The 16,985-nt window shown below is 52.3% G+C and overlaps 2 protein-coding genes across 2 annotated transcripts; both read left to right on the plus strand.

Moving 5' to 3' along the window:
* Positions 1 to 170: 170 nt before the first annotated feature.
* ALTATR162_LOCUS6184 (uncharacterized protein) lies at positions 171 to 2,761 on the plus strand (the record flags this gene model as incomplete). The annotated part of the gene is made up of 2 exons (XM_043313805.1): positions 171 to 1,274; positions 1,328 to 2,761. 2 exons carry the CDS (start codon positions 171 to 173, stop codon positions 2,759 to 2,761), a joined length of 2,538 nt encoding a protein of 845 aa, XP_043169740.1.
* Positions 2,762 to 3,519: 758 nt separating this feature from the next.
* Positions 3,520 to 16,587, plus strand: ALTATR162_LOCUS6185 (uncharacterized protein; the record flags this gene model as incomplete). Its single annotated transcript, XM_043313806.1, has 1 exon — positions 3,520 to 16,587. One exon carries the CDS (start codon positions 3,520 to 3,522, stop codon positions 16,585 to 16,587), a length of 13,068 nt encoding a protein of 4,355 aa, XP_043169741.1.
* Positions 16,588 to 16,985: the final 398 nt, after the last annotated feature.

Below are 16,985 nucleotides of genomic sequence, written 5' to 3' on the forward strand. Positions count from 1 at the left end.
GTGTGGCGGTGCAATGATCGGACTCCCGAGACGTCGGTCTGGAGCTGGGACGGGTGAGACCCTTGCATGAGATAGCTCCCCAGATACGCAACCACGCCAAACTCCAAACTTGGAAGCCAGCATACTTCACGCCCTTCCCACGCGAAGAAACCACCTACTATAACGATGCGATGAATCGTTCCTCATCCTCGGGCTCACGCGCCCGCCAACCCTCCCAACAACCTACACCCCTCCGTCCCCAGTCCACGCGGCGCCCATCCTCGCGCCTCAGCCAACCCTCACGCTCCACATCCTTCGCGCCCTCTCTCCGGCGGCGCACAACAGGTCAATCGCTCCTATCCCTCGACCCCGATCATGACGACCCAGAGGCTGCAGAAACCACACATACCGACGCTGCAATTGTCGAAGAAATAGCAGAGATCAAGCGCTACGAAGACTTTACAACCATAGACTGGGTACAAGATGCTGCCCGCGAGCAACTTCGACGGAAAGCGCGCCGGCGCGAAAGAGATAGCATTGGTGTACGGAACGATGGCAGGACAGCGAAAGTGTTCCTAGGCAGAGGACAAGGAAAATGGAGGAGGAAGATTGCCGAAGCATACGATGCAGGCCAAGCGTGGATTGTTGTTACGCTTGTCGGAGCGGCAATAGGACTCAACGCTGCGTTTCTCAACATCGTCACTGAGTGGCTGAGTGACATCAAGCTGGGACATTGCACCACGGCTTTCTATCTCAACGAGAATTTTTGTTGCTGGGGCGCGGAAGGAGGTTGTCCAGAATGGAAACGTTGGAGTGGGTTTTGGCCTGCGAACTATATCCTTTACATCCTCTTCGCAGCGCTGTTCTCTTTCACGGCGGCGAGGCTGGTAAAGAGCTTTGCGCCGTATGCAGCTGGATCAGGTATCTCAGAGATGAAATGCATTATCGCAGGGTTCGTTATGAAAGGCTTTTTGGGCTTTACCACGCTGTTCATCAAGTCGATTGGCTTGCCGCTTGCCATTGCATCGGGGCTGTCGGTGGGTAAGGAAGGACCTAGTGTGCATTATGCCGTATGTACGGGCAATGTGATTAGTAGGTTCTTCGACAAATACAGGAGGAATGCGGCCAAGACGAGGGAGATTTTATGTGCGAGTGCGGCGGCGGGCGTAGGTGTAGCGTTTGGAAGTCCGATTGGAGGCGTGCTTTTCTCTCTCGAGGAGATGAGCAATCAATTTCCACTCAAGACGCTTTGGAGGAGTTATTTCTGTGCGCTCGTTGCCACGGCTGTCCTTGCTGTACGTTCTGTTACTACAGGTATCAGGCGTATGTGGATGCTAACCGATGTTAGGCTATGAATCCCTTCCGAACAGGTCAACTCGTCATGTTCAACGTCTCCTACGACCGCTCCTGGCACTTCTTCGAGGTCCTTTTCTACCTCATTATCGGTGTCTTTGGTGGTCTCTACGGCGCCTTCGTCATCAAGTGGAATCTCAAGATGCAGGTCTTTCGTAAGAAGTACCTCTCTGCTTACCCCATCACCGAGGCTGTCACGCTTGCTGTCATCACCGGTGTGATTTGCTACCCGAACATGTTCCTAAGGATTGATATGACGGAGAGTATGGAGATTTTGTTTCAAGAATGTGAGGGCGACAAAGGCTATGACCGGCTTTGTGATGCAAATCATCGCTGGCATAATGTTTGGACGCTTGCTATTGCGACCGTTCTGCGTACGCTTTTGGTTGTCATATCGTTTGGGTGTAAGGTGCCGGCTGGTATCTTCGTACCTAGCATGGCCATCGGCGCCGCTTTCGGTCGTATGGTAGGTATCTGCGTCCAGGCTCTACACGAGTCTTTCCCTAGTTCTGCTTTCTTTTCGGCTTGCGGTCCCGATGGAGCATGTATCACACCAGGTACCTACGCCTTCCTCGGAGCAGCCGCAGCTCTGAGTGGCATCATGCATATTACTGTCAGCGTCGTGGTCATCATGTTCGAGATCACAGGCGCATTGACATATATTCTCCCTACGATGATAGTCGTTGGAGTCACAAAAGCAGTAAGCGAACGTTTCGGTCACGGTGGCATTGCAGACCGCATGATCTACCTAAACGGCTACCCGTTTCTCGACAGCAAAGAAGAGCATACGTTTGGTGTCCCTGTAAGCCAAGTCATGGCCAGCCGCGTTGTCTGTTTACAAGCCACAGGCATGGAACTCCGACAAATGGAACGCATAATGAACGAAAATGCTTACCAGGGCTACCCTATCGTCGAGGATATCAAGACGAAAACCCTAGTCGGCTATATTGGCCGTACAGAACTCCGGTACGCCATCGATCGCGCGAAGATCGAACAACAAGCCCCAGGCCACGCAAAATGCTACTTCACATCCTCCTCCTCCACCACCAGTGCCCCCAGCTCCCGGGCCACTAGCGGCACAGCTGCATCAGCACCGAACACGACATTCGAATTTATACCTACCACTTCTTCTCAAACCTCATTAGACTTTACTCGCTATATCGACCCAACGCCACTCTCAGTACACCCCCGCCTTCCCCTCGAAACCGTCATGGAGCTCTTCAAGAAAATGGGCCCACGGGTTATCTTGATTGAGTACCGCGGCCGTCTAACCGGTCTCGTTACCATCAAAGATTGTCTCAAGTACCAATTTAAAGTTGAGGCTGGAGGACATGGTGCTGGTGGAACGGGGAATGGCGATGAGGGGATGGAGAAATTAGCGGGGTGGGGAGGGCGGTGGTCAACTGGGGGAGGAGGAGAGTTGGGCTGACGGAGGTGGGAGAGGTTAGGTTAGCCAGCCCTACGACTGCGACTGCTGGGGACGCGAGAGGTGCAAGAAGGGAAAGTGGTGGTCACGATGATAGGGTAGATGGAGCATTTGCTGTCGGAGACGACGATGATGATGATGAAGTTGGAAGAAGTAGGGATGTTGAGTTGGAAGATAGAGGGAGAGATAGATAGTACTTTTGTTCTCGAATCAAATTCCGGCGCATGCGCCGCCCGTTGATGTGGATTGCTCTCCTCAGGTCTCCGTGCCAGCCCTGCGAACCTGAGATGAAAGAGCGGGTGGGTTAGCTTAGAAAGTGGAGCCTACGTTAGCTTACTTTGCACGTGGTGAGCTGTCATTGCCTGTCGGTATTCGCCGCTCTTTGTGTGGGAAAGTGCTGCTGCTAGACGTGCAAAAAGTAACCACAGCAACAGTGTCCGCGTGCAACTCGATTTGACGATTACACCAATTCCCACGCCTTGAGTAGCACTGCAGACGTCCTAAATTCAAGGGACCAATTAGACGACAATCACTCCGCTTCCCCTGCCGCTGCCACTAGTCAGGATAAGCGTGTGACGGCCGTGCGCGTCTACTTCGCGTACACCTACTCGAGAAATATACTGAGGAAGGCACCACTATCACCGTCCGGCGCACCAAGACCCTCTTTACAACTAGCAACCACTCCGACTCCCGTCCCTCTCTACTCCGCTGGAAGCGCACACCACATGTCTTCATAGCAACATACGCGATAAACAATCAACATGGAGGGACCCTTGAACCCAGGGGCGCCCAATGGCAGCATACGCACACCCAGTCCCTCACCTCCCTCGATAGACCCCCAAATCATCGTCGACCACCTGGAAAAGGTGCTTGATGTCAGTTTGGGAGCCTCGAAAGAGGATTTGTTCGCTCCCGGTAGTCTGCTATCAAGCGCTAAGCTACAGGACACGCTGCAACGATGCGCTCGCTTTGCCTCCGAGGGGCAGTCAGCGCTGTACGTTGTGAAGGATCGAGCAGACGAACTCCGCATGGATGGCATGGATGGCACAAACGGCAGGTACTATTCTGACGAGGAAGGAGCGTCTAGACTGACAAAAGTAGCAGGGGCGACCCAGCGCTTTACTTATACCATTTCGACTGAGCTTACGGCTTCTCCTACTTGCGCAGCATTTGTTGTTATTTCGAAGCGACCGATACCCATAGACCCCGCGATACCCCTTAGCCAGCAGGTCCTTATTCAGACGCTGCCCGGTTTTATACTTTCTAATAACGCCTCTTCGCCCGACGGCACTCCCTATGAGTTTCTTCGCTCCCTCATTCAGTCTGCGGTCGAGCCGTACTTTGACACCTACACCAAGAGCCAACGCGATCTGGCGGGGAAATACAGTAAGGGCGATAATGATGCTAGGACGGGTATTTCAGCGACAAGGAAGAAGATTGCAGAACTGGCAGTCAGTTTCAGCAATCTGGAGCAGAACGTGGAGATTCCGGAGCTGCTTTTGCCTCTCCACCCGCTCATTCAGAGTGCGTTGGATGATGCTAGCCAGCGTGGCGTGAAGCCCTCTCCGGAGCTCATTCCTGCTGCAATCGTACAAGACAGCAGCTTTCTCAACGGACTGCAATCGACAGTCAATGGATGGATCAAATCGATACAGACAATCACTAAAACATCTCGAGATGTGTCGACTGGAACTGCGGCGCAAGAGATCAACTTCTGGATTTCCATGGAGTCAAGGCTGCAAGACATTGAGACGCAGTTGGGTAGTCCCGGTGTTAGGCTCACTTTGGACGTGTTGAAGAATGCGAAACGTTTCCAAGCGACTGTGAGCTTCAGCGCAGATACGGGACTCAAGGAGAGCACAGATCTGGTACAGAAGTACAACCAGCTCATGCGCGAATTTCCTCTCGACCAGCTGTTATCTTCAACCTCGCTACAAGCAGTGCAGGAAGCCGTACAATCCATCTTCAGCCACATGAACAAGAAGCTTCGGATCTGCCCCTACCCCGTCCGCCGAGCGCTTCCTCTCGTTGAAGCTATATCCGGCGACCTCGACAAGCAACTCCACAATCTCTTACATGGGAAAACACTTATGCACATGGATTACCCCGAGTTCCAGGCCATCATGGCTGTAGCAGAGAGCATTTGGCGTACGTGGGAGGAGAACGTCAAGGAGTTCACCAACGTTGCGCGTGAAGTGACTAGGCGAAGGAACGAGAAGTTTATCCCGATCAAGATTGCGGCTAGGCATAAAGAGACGGAGGAGCGTATTCGCTACATTACGACATTCCGCAAGAACCACGAGCAGCTCCAGCGAACCATCGTCAACGTCCTCGGCTCGCAATCTTCTTTGTCCGAAAGTGCCCCAGCCAAGGAGGCGGTCATCATTGAAGAGATTGGTGATGTGGATGCCGTAAAGGAAGTCAAGGAAGCTTACGATGTCCTCAAAGATGTCGATGTGCTGGATGTCTCACCTGAAGGCACACGCCTCTTCGAACAAGCAGAGCAAAAGTACAATGAGCGTACTTCTCGTGTTGAGAACTCCATCATCGCTAGATTGCGAGATCGTCTTGGTACCGCCAAGACCGCCAGCGAGATGTTCCGCGTCTTCTCCAAGTTCAACCCACTTTTCGTGCGACCAAAGATTCGAGGCGCCATCTCCGAATACCAAACGCAGCTCATCGAGAACGTCAAGCAGGATATCTTGGCACTTCATGAGCGCTTCAAGCGTCAGTATGGCAACTCTGAAGCCCATGCCATGGCGCAGCTCCGTGACTTTCCTCCAGTTTCTGGCGCTGTTATCTGGGCTCGACAGATTGAAACACAGCTGGAGAGCTACATGGGTAAGGTCGAGGATATCCTGGGTAAGGACTGGGCGCTTCATGCGGAAGGTCAGAAACTCCAGGCTGAGAGCAGCATGTTCAAGAAGAAGCTCGACACCCGACCGATCTTCGAGTCGTGGCTTCAAGAGGTGGCTAGGAGGAAACTCCAGATCTCCGGACGTCTGTTCCTTGTCAACAGGAACCGTGCCGCAGGAAACATCTTGGAGTTGAACGTCAACTTTGACGCGCAAGTTATTGCCCTATTCAAGGAAGTTCGGAACCTGACATGGCGCGGCTACCAAGTACCCCACGGCATCAACAACATCTCGAAGGAGGCCAAGCGCGTGTACCCTTATGCTGTTAGTCTCATGGAAAGCGTCCGCACTTACACTCAGACCCTGCGCTCAATCTCTGAGATGGGTGGAGTCGCTCTTTTGCTCAACAACTACATTAACGAGGTCCAAGCGCTGGTCGGCAAAGGTGTTCCTCTCAAGTGGGAGTCTTTTGTTCACGCCTACGACCTCCACGTCCGACAATCCGGCTTTCCTGTGGGAGGTGGCAGCGTTCGTAGTGAGAGCAAACATGTCCAGTTCGTCCGCGATTTTGCAGCTACGACATCACTGCTCCAGCTCAAGGTCGTAACACTTGTTAACATCAACGCTGCCGTCGAGAAGTCGCTGAAGGATCTGGAGACTTGCCCATACACCAAGGAGGCCTTCCAACAGAACCTAGAGACCATTCAGAAGTCCATTGACCAGCTTAACCTCGAGAGCTACGCCAACCTTGCTTCTTGGGTATCTGACATGAATGCGCGCATTGAGTCCATCTTATTGGTTCGTCTCAGCCGAGCTATCACTTTGTGGATCGAAGTCTTCAACAATGTGAATGAAGAAGATGGAAACCGTCGTCCAGTTAGTGAAGTAGTGTCGACAGAGGTACCTGAAGTCAAGCCGACTCTTGCACGATTGACTCTTGAGATCACTATGCGGAACCAGGTGATCTACCTCAGCCCGCCAGTGGAATACGCTCGAGCAAGCTGGCTTGAGCAACTCCAGCAATGGCTCGCCATTATCTGTACTCTTCAGAAGATCAAGGCTTCACGATACGAGATCCGACTTGAAGCGACCAACGACACCTCTGTCAGCCAATTCTCCGACCTGCCAAGCCGATGCACTGATTCATTGATCGAGGTGTACGGCGCCGTAGAGGGCAAACTTCGTGATATCTCATCGTATGTTGACGAGTGGCTCCAGTTCCAGTCTCTATGGGATCTTCAGTCCGACCATGTCTATGACATCCTTGGCGAAGATCTCTCCCGATGGTTGCAGCTTCTTCAGGAGATTCGCAAGACTCGCGCTACGTTCGACAACTCCGACATTAGTCGCCAATTCGGATACGTCACTGTGGACTATGATCAAGTGCAGGTCAAAGTCAATGCCAAGTACGACCAGTGGCAGCAAGAAATCCTTACCAAATTTGCTAGCAGGCTTGGTCAGCGCATGAATGACGTGTATGTGCAGATCGAGAAGGCGCGCAAGGACCTTGAGATGCAGACACTAGAGGCCTCATCAACTGCTCAGGCTGTCTCCTTCATTACCACAGTGCAGCAATGCAAGAGGAAGGTCCTTGAGTGGGAACCGGAGATGTCCACATTCCGTCAAGGTCAGGCGACTCTGGCGCGCCAGCGTTATCAGTTCCCTTCCGACTGGCTGCAGATGGAGCAGATCGACCATGAATGGCAGACCCTGAACGAGGTCTTGGAGAGGAAGACCAAGATTGCGAATGACCAGGCGGACGCTTTGCGCGCTAAGATCGCTGCAGAAGACAAGGTCGTCAACCAGAAGATCGTGAACATTACCGGAGAGTGGGCAGAAGACAAGCCTGTCGCAGGCAACCTGGCTCCAGCTGATGCCTCAGCCATCCTAACCAAATTCGACCAGAAGCTCAGCCAGTTGCAGAATGAGTCCAGCAATATCTCTAAAGCCAAGGAAGCACTTGGATTGCCACCATCGCCGGAGAACGCACTCGAGACGCTGCTGGAGGAAGTGCAAGACTTTAAGTCCGTCTGGTCTGCGCTTGGCACGATCTGGGCCAGCATCGACGACCTCCGTGAGGTATTGTGGACCAGCATTCAGCCTCGCAAGCTGCGACAGAATCTTGACAACTTGCTCAAGATGACCAAGGATATGCCTAGCCGGATGCGACAATACCAAGCTTTCGAATATGTCCAGACTACACTGAAGCAACTTCTCAAGGAGAACACGATCCTCGCTGAGCTGCGTTCTGATGCTGTCAAGGAACGCCATTGGGTTAGGATATTCAAGAACTTGAGGCCGCACAAGCGATACTCGGCCATCTCCATGACCCTAGGTGATGTTTGGGATCTCAAGCTTGGCCCTAGTGAGAAGATCATTCGAGAAGTCATCACCCAGGCAGCCGGCGAGATGGCACTTGAAGAGTTTCTCAAGCAGGTTCGCGAAACCTGGCAGAATTACGCTTTGGAACTTGTCAACTACCAGAACAAATGCCGCCTTATTAGGGGATGGGATGACCTCTTCGCCAAGTGCAGCGAGAACCTCAACTCACTGCAGGCTATGCGTCACTCGCCTTACTACAAGGAGTTTGAGGAGGAGGCATCGTCCTGGGAGGATAAGCTCAATCGTGTGCACGTTCTGTTCGACGTATGGATCGACGTACAGCGCCAATGGGTTTACCTCGAGGGTGTGTTTACCGGCAACGCTGACATCAAGCACCTGCTCCCCATGGAGTCTGCCCGTTTCCAGAACATCAACTCCGAGTTCTTGTCCGTCATGAAGAAGGTCTCGCGACAACCTTTCGTCCTCGAAGTCCTCAACATCTCTGGCGTACAGAAGTCGCTGGAGCGCCTCGCTGAACTCTTGAACAAGATTCAGAAGGCGCTCGGAGAATACCTGGAGCGCGAGCGTGTATCTTTCCCTCGCTTTTACTTCGTTGGTGATGAGGATCTGCTGGAGATTATTGGTAATAGCAACGACGTTCTCCGTATCGCTAAGCATTTGCGGAAGATGTTTGCTGGTGTCTCAGGACTTATTACTGATGAAGACGGAGTCATTCAAGGTTTCACGTCCAAGGAAGGAGAAGAGGTTACGCTTCGCAAAGAGATCTCACTCGTCAAGACGCCCAGAATTAACGAGTGGCTTGGTGCATTAGAGGCCAACATGAAGACTACACTGGCTGAGTTGACTTTCGAAGCTTACGAAGAATTTGCTCAACTCATCGAACCAGATGCGATGGATCCTCAGGCCTTCACCGATTATATCGCCAAGTACCCAACCCAGGTGGTCGTCCTTGGAACGCAGATTGCCTGGACACATGCTGTGGAGAAGTCTCTGGCGGAAGAGGGCACGACCTTGCCTCAGTTGTACGAAAAGCAGGTCAACGTCTTGAAGCTACTTGCTACTGCCGTTCTGGGTGACCTTGATCCCATTCAACGCCGCAAATGCGAGGACCTCATCACTGAGTTCGTTCACCAGCGAGATGTTATCCATAAGCTTGAGAAGGTCGGCGCGCGCTCGCCTACCCACCACATGTGGCTACTGTGCATGCGATATGTATACGAGCCCGGCAATGATCTCCTGCAGCGACTGAGGATCAAGATGGCAAATGCAGTCCTCGACTACGGCTTTGAGTACCTGGGTGTTGCTGACCGCCTCGTACGCACACCTCTTACTGACCGCTGCTTCCTCACCCTTACCCAGGCGCTCTGCCAACGACTTGGTGGTTCACCATATGGTCCCGCTGGTACTGGTAAGACTGAATCCGTCAAAGCTCTCGGTGTACAGCTTGGACGATTTACCCTTGTCTTCTGTTGTGACGACACATTCGACTTCCAGGCTATGGGTCGCATCTTCCTCGGTATCTGCCAGGTCGGAGCTTGGGGTTGTTTTGACGAGTTCAACCGTCTTGAAGAGCGTATCCTCTCGGCCGTGTCCCAACAGATCCAAAACATTCAGTTGGGTCTCAAGAAGGGTGCTGAGGACGAGAAGTCTCAGATCGAGCTCATTGGTCGTCAATTGAAGGTCAACGGCAACACTGGAGTCTTCATTACCATGAACCCTGGTTACGCGGGTCGATCGAACTTGCCCGACAATCTCAAGAAGCTCTTCCGAAGTGTTGCCATGTCCAAGCCCGACAAGGAGCTCATTGCGGAAGTCATGCTTTACTCCCAGGGTTTCTCTCAGGCAAAGGAGCTATCGAAACAGGTTGTACCATTCTTCGACAGGTGCTCGGCGGGCCTTTCCAAGCAAGCTCACTACGATTTCGGACTTCGTGCGCTGAAGAGTGTGCTCGTCAGCTCCGGTGGTCTGAAGCGAGCTCGTATCGCCGCTCAACAAGACTCCCAGACCCTGGATGAAGCGAGCATGGAGCCTCAGATCATTATCCAGAGTTTACGCGAGACTATGGCACCCAAGCTCATTCGCTCTGATGTCGAACTCATGATGGCCATTCAAGAAGAGTCATTCCCTGGTGTCGAATACATCCCTGCGCCTCTTAACAAGTTGACTGAGGCTATTCACAAGTGCGCCGCTGAGTCGAAGTTCGTGGTGAGCGATTCTTGGATGACTAAGATCATCCAACTTTATCAGATCCAGAAGCTGCACCACGGTGTAATGATGGTCGGGTCTTCCGGATCCGGAAAGTCTGCTGCCTGGAGAACGCTTCTTTCTGCTCTTCAAGCCGTCGAGGGTGTAGAGGGCGTCTGTCACGTCATCGACCCCAAGGTCATGTCAAAGGAACAGCTTTACGGAACTCTTGATAGCACCACACGCGAGTGGACTGACGGTCTCTTCACGAGTATACTGCGCAAGATCGTTGACAACCTTCGTGGTGAAGACACCAAGCGTCACTGGATTGTGTTCGACGGAGATGTTGACCCTGAGTGGGTCGAGAACTTGAACTCTGTGCTTGACGACAACAAGCTGCTTACCCTACCAAACGGAGAGCGTCTCAACTTACCATCTAACGTTCGCATCATGTTCGAAGTTGAGACTTTGAAGTACGCCACTCTCGCTACTGTCTCCCGTTGTGGTATGGTCTGGTTCAGCGACGACACCGTGGAGGTGGACATGATGATCAAGAACTACATTGAACACCTCAAGACCACGCCTTTCGAGGACATTGAAGACGACTCGGTTGCTCCAGGTCAGATGTCACAGAAGACAATGACCACTCAGGGACTCATCGCCGATTTCCTGCATATCAAGCTCACCCAAGATCGATTCATTGAGAAGGCCCTCAGCATGGCTAGGAAGTTCAAGCATATCATGGAGTATACGGACATTCGTGCGCTCAACACGCTGTTTTCTCTGCTCAACAAAGCATGCCGCAACGTCCTGGAGTACAATGTACAGCACCCAGACTTCTCTCTGGAAGATGATAAGATGGAGACTTATCTCGCGAAGAAGATGCTTGTTGCTTTGGTGTGGGCTTTAGTCGGCGATTGCCCTCTAATGGAGCGCAAGCAATTCGGAGACCTTATCGCTGGCCTTACCGACGTTGAGCTCCCCACCCTTAACGAGTCTACCTCACTCATCGATTACGACGTCAAGCCTGACAAACCAGAGTGGGATACTTGGCAAAGTCAGGTGCCGAATGTTGAGGTCAACACCCACTCTGTCACTCAAACTGATGTGGTTATTCCCACGTTGGACACAGTCCGCCACGAGGATGTTCTCTACTCTTGGCTTGCAGAACACAAGCCTTTGCTGCTTTGTGGTCCTCCAGGTTCTGGAAAGACCATGACTCTGTTCAGCGCACTTCGAAAACTACCGAACATGCAGGTCGTCGGTCTCAACTTCTCCAGTGCGACTACACCGGACCTTCTCATCAAGACGTTCGAGCAATACTGCGAGTACAAGAAGACCCTCAACGGTGTTCAGCTCACGCCTACTCAAGTTGGTCGCTGGTTAGTCATATTCTGTGACGAGATCAATTTGCCTGCACCCGATAAGTACGGTACTCAGCGAGCCATCTCCTTCTTGCGACAGCTGGTTGAGCACAACGGTTTCTGGAGGACGTCTGATAAGACTTGGGTTACGCTCGATCGCATCCAGTTTGTTGGTGCTTGTAACCCCCCCACAGATGCCGGACGTACGCCTATGGGACTGAGGTTTTTGCGTCATGCTCCACTCATCATGGTCGACTACCCTGGACAGCAGTCGCTTCTGCAAATTTACGGTACCTTCAACACTGCCGTGCTCAAGATCATCCCGACCCTACGGGGATATGCAGATGCTCTCACCAGGGCCATGGTGCAGCTCTATGCAGAGTCTCAAAAGCGCTTCACGCCAGACATCCAACCGCATTACGTTTACTCTCCCCGTGAACTTACTCGATGGGTACGTGGTATCTATGAGGCCTTACGACCACTTGAGAGCTTGCCGATTGAAGGTCTTGTCCGTATCTGGGCACACGAGGCTCTACGCTTGTTCCAGGATCGTCTTATCGCAGAAGAAGAGAGGCAATGGACTGAAGAATGTGTCCACCGTATTGCGGCTGAGCACTTCCCTACTATCGATGAGGAGAAGGCTCTCGGTGGCCCTATCCTCTTCTCCAACTGGCTGTCCAAGAACTACGTGCCGGTCGAGCGCGAACAACTCCGAGAGTTCGTCAAGGCCCGTCTTCGAACTTTCTGCGAAGAAGAGGTGGATGTGCCACTCATCCTGTTTAACGACGTGCTCGAGCATGTACTTCGTATCGACCGTGTGTTCCGTCAACCACAAGGTCATCTCATTCTCATCGGTGTTAGCGGCTCCGGAAAAACAACGCTGTCCCGCTTCGTCGCTTGGATGAACGGTCTGAGCGTCTACCAGATCAAGGTCCACGGAAAGTACTCTGGTGAGGACTTCGATGAAGACTTGCGTACTGTTCTTCGACGATGCGGTTGCAAGGGCGAGAAGATCTGCTTCATCATGGACGAAGCCAATGTTCTCGACTCTGGTTTCCTCGAACGCATGAACACCCTCCTGGCCAATGCGGAGGTTCCTGGTCTGTTCGAGGGTGACGAGTATGCTTCTCTGCTTACTGCCATCAAGGAGGGTGCACAGCGACAAGGCATCATTCTCGACTCACAGGAAGAGTTGTACAAGTGGTTCACTGAGCAGATTGTCAAGAACCTGCATGTGGTGTTCACCATGAACCCACCCGAGGAAGGTCTCTCATCGAAGGCGGCAACCAGTCCTGCCCTCTTCAACCGTTGCGTGCTCAACTGGTTCGGAGACTGGTCTGACCAAGCTCTGTACCAAGTCAGCTCCGAGCTTACACAGTCTGTCGACCTCGACCGCGCGAACTATGTCGCGCCTGATAGCATCCCAGTCGCTTATCGCGGACTTACTCTTCCGCCATCTCATCGCGAGAGCGTTGTCAATGCCATGGTCGCTGTACATCACTCACTACGCAGCAAGAACGCGAAGTTGCAGAAGACACAAAACAGGAAGATGTACCTTACGCCACGCCACTTCCTGGACTTCGTTGCCCAGTATGTCAAGCTTTACAACGAGAAGCGCGAAGACCTCGAGGAACAGCAGCGCCATCTCAACGTCGGTCTAGAGAAGCTTCGTGAGACATTCGACAAGGTCAAGGAACTGCGAGCAAGCCTTGCCGAGAAGCAGACGCAGCTCACTAAAAAGGATGCCGAAGCGAACGAGAAGCTGCAGCGCATGATTGCGGATCAGAACGAGGCAGAACAGAAGAAAGCTGGATCGATCAAGATGCAAGCTCAGCTTGCGAAGGACAAGGAGGAGATCCAGAAGCGACAAGAAGTAGTAGAGCATGACTTGGCGGCTGCCGAGCCGGCTGTTTTGGAGGCACAGAAGAGTGTGCAAAACATCAAGCGACAACATCTTACTGAAGTAAGATCTATGCAGAATCCTCCCGCTGGTGTCAAGCTTGCGTTGGAGGCTGTATGCACGATTCTCGGACATAAGCCCGACAGTTGGAAGACCATCGTTTCCATTGTTAGACGTGACGACTTCATTGCCAGTATTGTGCAGTTCGACAACGAGAGGCAGATGACTGCAGCTCACCGCAGGAAGATGCAGAAGGAATACCTTTCCCAGGAGGATTTCACTTTCGAGAAGGTCAACCGCGCTTCCAAAGCCTGCGGTCCCCTCGTTCAATGGGTGTCTGCCCAAGTCACCTACTCTGATATCCTTGACCGAGTCGGACCTCTACGTGCTGAAGTCGACCAGCTGCAAGTAGAGTTACAGAAGACAGAGGAGGGTGCGAAGGAGACCCAGCTCCTCATTCAGAACCTTGAAGAGAGTATTGGCCGGTACAAGACTGAATACGCCGCTTTGATCAGCGAGACCCAGGCTATCAAGACGGAGATGTCAACCGTACAATTCAAGGTTGATCGCAGTGTACGACTTCTCGATAGCTTGTCCTCTGAACGCGTTCGATGGGAAGCGAGCAGCAAGTCTTTCGATTCTCAGATTGACACCATTGTTGGTGACGTGTTGGTTGCGGCTGCATTCATTGCTTATGCTGGTTACTACGATCAACAGTACAGAAAGGCACTTACGGAGGATTGGTACGATCACCTCAAGCACTCTGGAATCAGCTTCAAGCCAACAAACCCATTCACGGAGTACCTTTCGACAGCTGATGATCGCCTGAACTGGCAACACAACGGCCTACCTGTGGACGACCTGTGCACTGAGAACGCCATCGTCCTTCAGAGGTTCAACCGTTACCCGCTGATCATCGATCCTTCTGGCAGGACCACAGAGTTCTTGCAGAACGAATGCAAGGACCGCCGTCTCACGGTGACTAGCTTCTTGGATGACTCGTTCACAAAGCAACTTGAGAGTTCTTTACGTTTCGGTAACCCAATTCTGATCCAGGATGCCGAACATCTGGATCCTATCCTCAACCATGTTCTCAACAAGGAGTACCAGAAGACCGGAGGTCGTGTGCTCATACAACTTGGCAAGCAGGAGATTGACTTTTCGCCGTCGTTCCGCTTGTACCTCTCGACACGCGATCCTTCCGCCAATTTCCCTCCCGATATCTGCAGTCGTACCACATTCGTCAACTTTACAGTCACGCAGAGCAGCTTGCAGACACAGACTCTCAACGAGGTCCTCAAATCCGAGCGACCCGATGTCGATGAGCGCCGATCCAACCTCATCAAGATGCAAGGAGAGTTTGCAGTCCATCTTCGTCAGCTCGAGAAGCGACTGCTCCAAGCGCTCAATGAGTCGCGCGGTAACATTCTGGACGACGACCGCGTTATCGAAACGCTCGAGACGCTAAAGAAGGAGGCCAAGGATATCTCGGACAAGGTTTCTGAGACAACTGGTGTCATGACCGAGGTGGAGAATATCACTAAAGAGTACACCGTCGTTGCTCGTTCTTGTGCGGCTATTTTCGCCGTGCTTGAGCAACTGCACCATCTCAACCACTTCTACCAGTTCTCGCTCCAGTACTTTACTCAGATCTTCGAGACTGTATTGCGCAAGATCCGCAACGGTTCTATCACGGGCCATGCTGCTCGCATCGAGCAAATTGTCACTGAGCTTTTCGTGGATGCATACCGCCGTACATCGCTTTCCTTGCTACAGAAGGACCGCGTCACGTTTGCCATGCTTCTCGTGCAGGCAGCGCCCTACAAAATGGACAAGACACTCATCGACCAAATTCTTGACCCCGATGTTAAGGGTATCGATGTCTCGACCGAGACTGAACGCAAGGAAGAGGCCATGGAGCGTGCGAGCAAGATCCCGATGTTCAAGGAAGAGTTGGAGAAGATCGAAGATAGCGCTTGGGATGCTTTCCTCAATGAAGAGATGGGAGAACGGCAGGTACCGCAGGCTTGGCCGGAAGATCTTACCAAATTCGACAAGCTCCTGCGAGCTCTCATCCTCGTCAAGCTATTCCGTGTGGATCGCTTCGTACCTGCTGTCGAGCGCTTCGTCACTGAAGTATTCGGCAAGGGTATCCTAGATGCCAGTGGTGATCTGGGTGACATCGTCAAGCAAGTCAACGCAGTCACGCCAGTGGCACTCAGTTCCAGCCCTGGATTTGACGCAAGTTACAAGGTCGACAATCTTGTAGAGAGGGAGCAAGTCAGCTGTTCGAATATCGCCATGGGTTCCAACGAAGGTGCCGCATCAGCTGACAAAGCCATCGCCAATGCCGCCACCACAGGCAACTGGGTTCTTGTCAAGAACGTTCATCTCGCACCCCAATGGTTGCAATCGCTTGAGAAGCGTCTTGAAGCTCTTAAGCCCAACCCTGACTTCCGCCTCTTCCTGTCGATGGAGTCCAGCCCGAAGATCCCAGTCAATCTTCTCCGCGCCTCTCGTGTTCTATCGTACGAGCAGCCTGCTGGAGTTCGCGCCAACATGAAAGACTCGCTCTCTTCGTTGGCTGAGAAGGCTACCAAACAGCCGGTGGAGAAGGCACGTGTCTACCTTCTCTTGTCCTTCCTCCACGCGGTCATTCAAGAGCGTCTTCGATACGCACCCACGCTGGGATGGAAGGGCTTCTGGGAGTTTAACGACAGTGACTATGAATGCTGCAGTTTCATCATCGACACTTGGATCGATACCATCGCTCAAGGCCGGTCCAACATCGCCCCCACCAAGATTCCATGGGAGATGCTTCGCATTCTGATCACAGAGATGTATGGCGGCAAGATCGACGACGCAGAAGACTGGCGCATTCTCGCTTCTCTCGTCGACGCCTGTATGACACCCGCTGCGTTTGAAGACAACTTCAAGATTGTCAAGGATACCGAGCATAGTGAGGGTCTTGAACTGCCTACCTCGACCAGCTGGAAGGACTTCATGGGCTGGGTCAATGACCTTCCTGAGCGCGAGCCACCTACTTATCTCGGTCTGCCGGCGAATGCGGAGAAGCTGTTGCTGGTGGGTCAGGCGAATGATATGGTTGGTGGGCTGAAGAGGGTGTTGGATATGTTGGATGAGGGGGAGCAGGTCATGGCTGAGGCTGAGACGGAGGGTTAGTGCTGATCGATATATGATCTGTGTACTCTAGATGAGTAACGTGTTTCTCTTTGTTTTGCTGTAGTCGTTAGTTGGTGTTATAAGGCGTTTTATGAGAATGGGGAGTCGATTCGTTAGTCAACTCATACCCATAAATTTCTATACTGAAACCTATATGTCGCAACAGTGTCTGGTCTGCGTTATTGTGCTATCTGACTGGATGTTTACTCCTATATCACATTAATGACTCACGATTAGGGGGTCTTCAAAAAAAAATAACATGATGTTTTGTGATTGAATGTTGCTAACTGATAGGTCCACGTAGGTGCCAAAGTTCCCATAAATCACTTTTTCTTGAACCGAGAAGTCTCTAGAGACCCAGGCAACATCTCCTTATTCGGTAGATCTTTGTTCATATT

This window comes from Alternaria atra (assembly GCF_907166805.1).
Source record: "Alternaria atra isolate CS162 genome assembly, contig: 25, whole genome shotgun sequence".
NCBI lineage: Eukaryota > Fungi > Ascomycota > Dothideomycetes > Pleosporales > Pleosporaceae > Alternaria > Alternaria atra.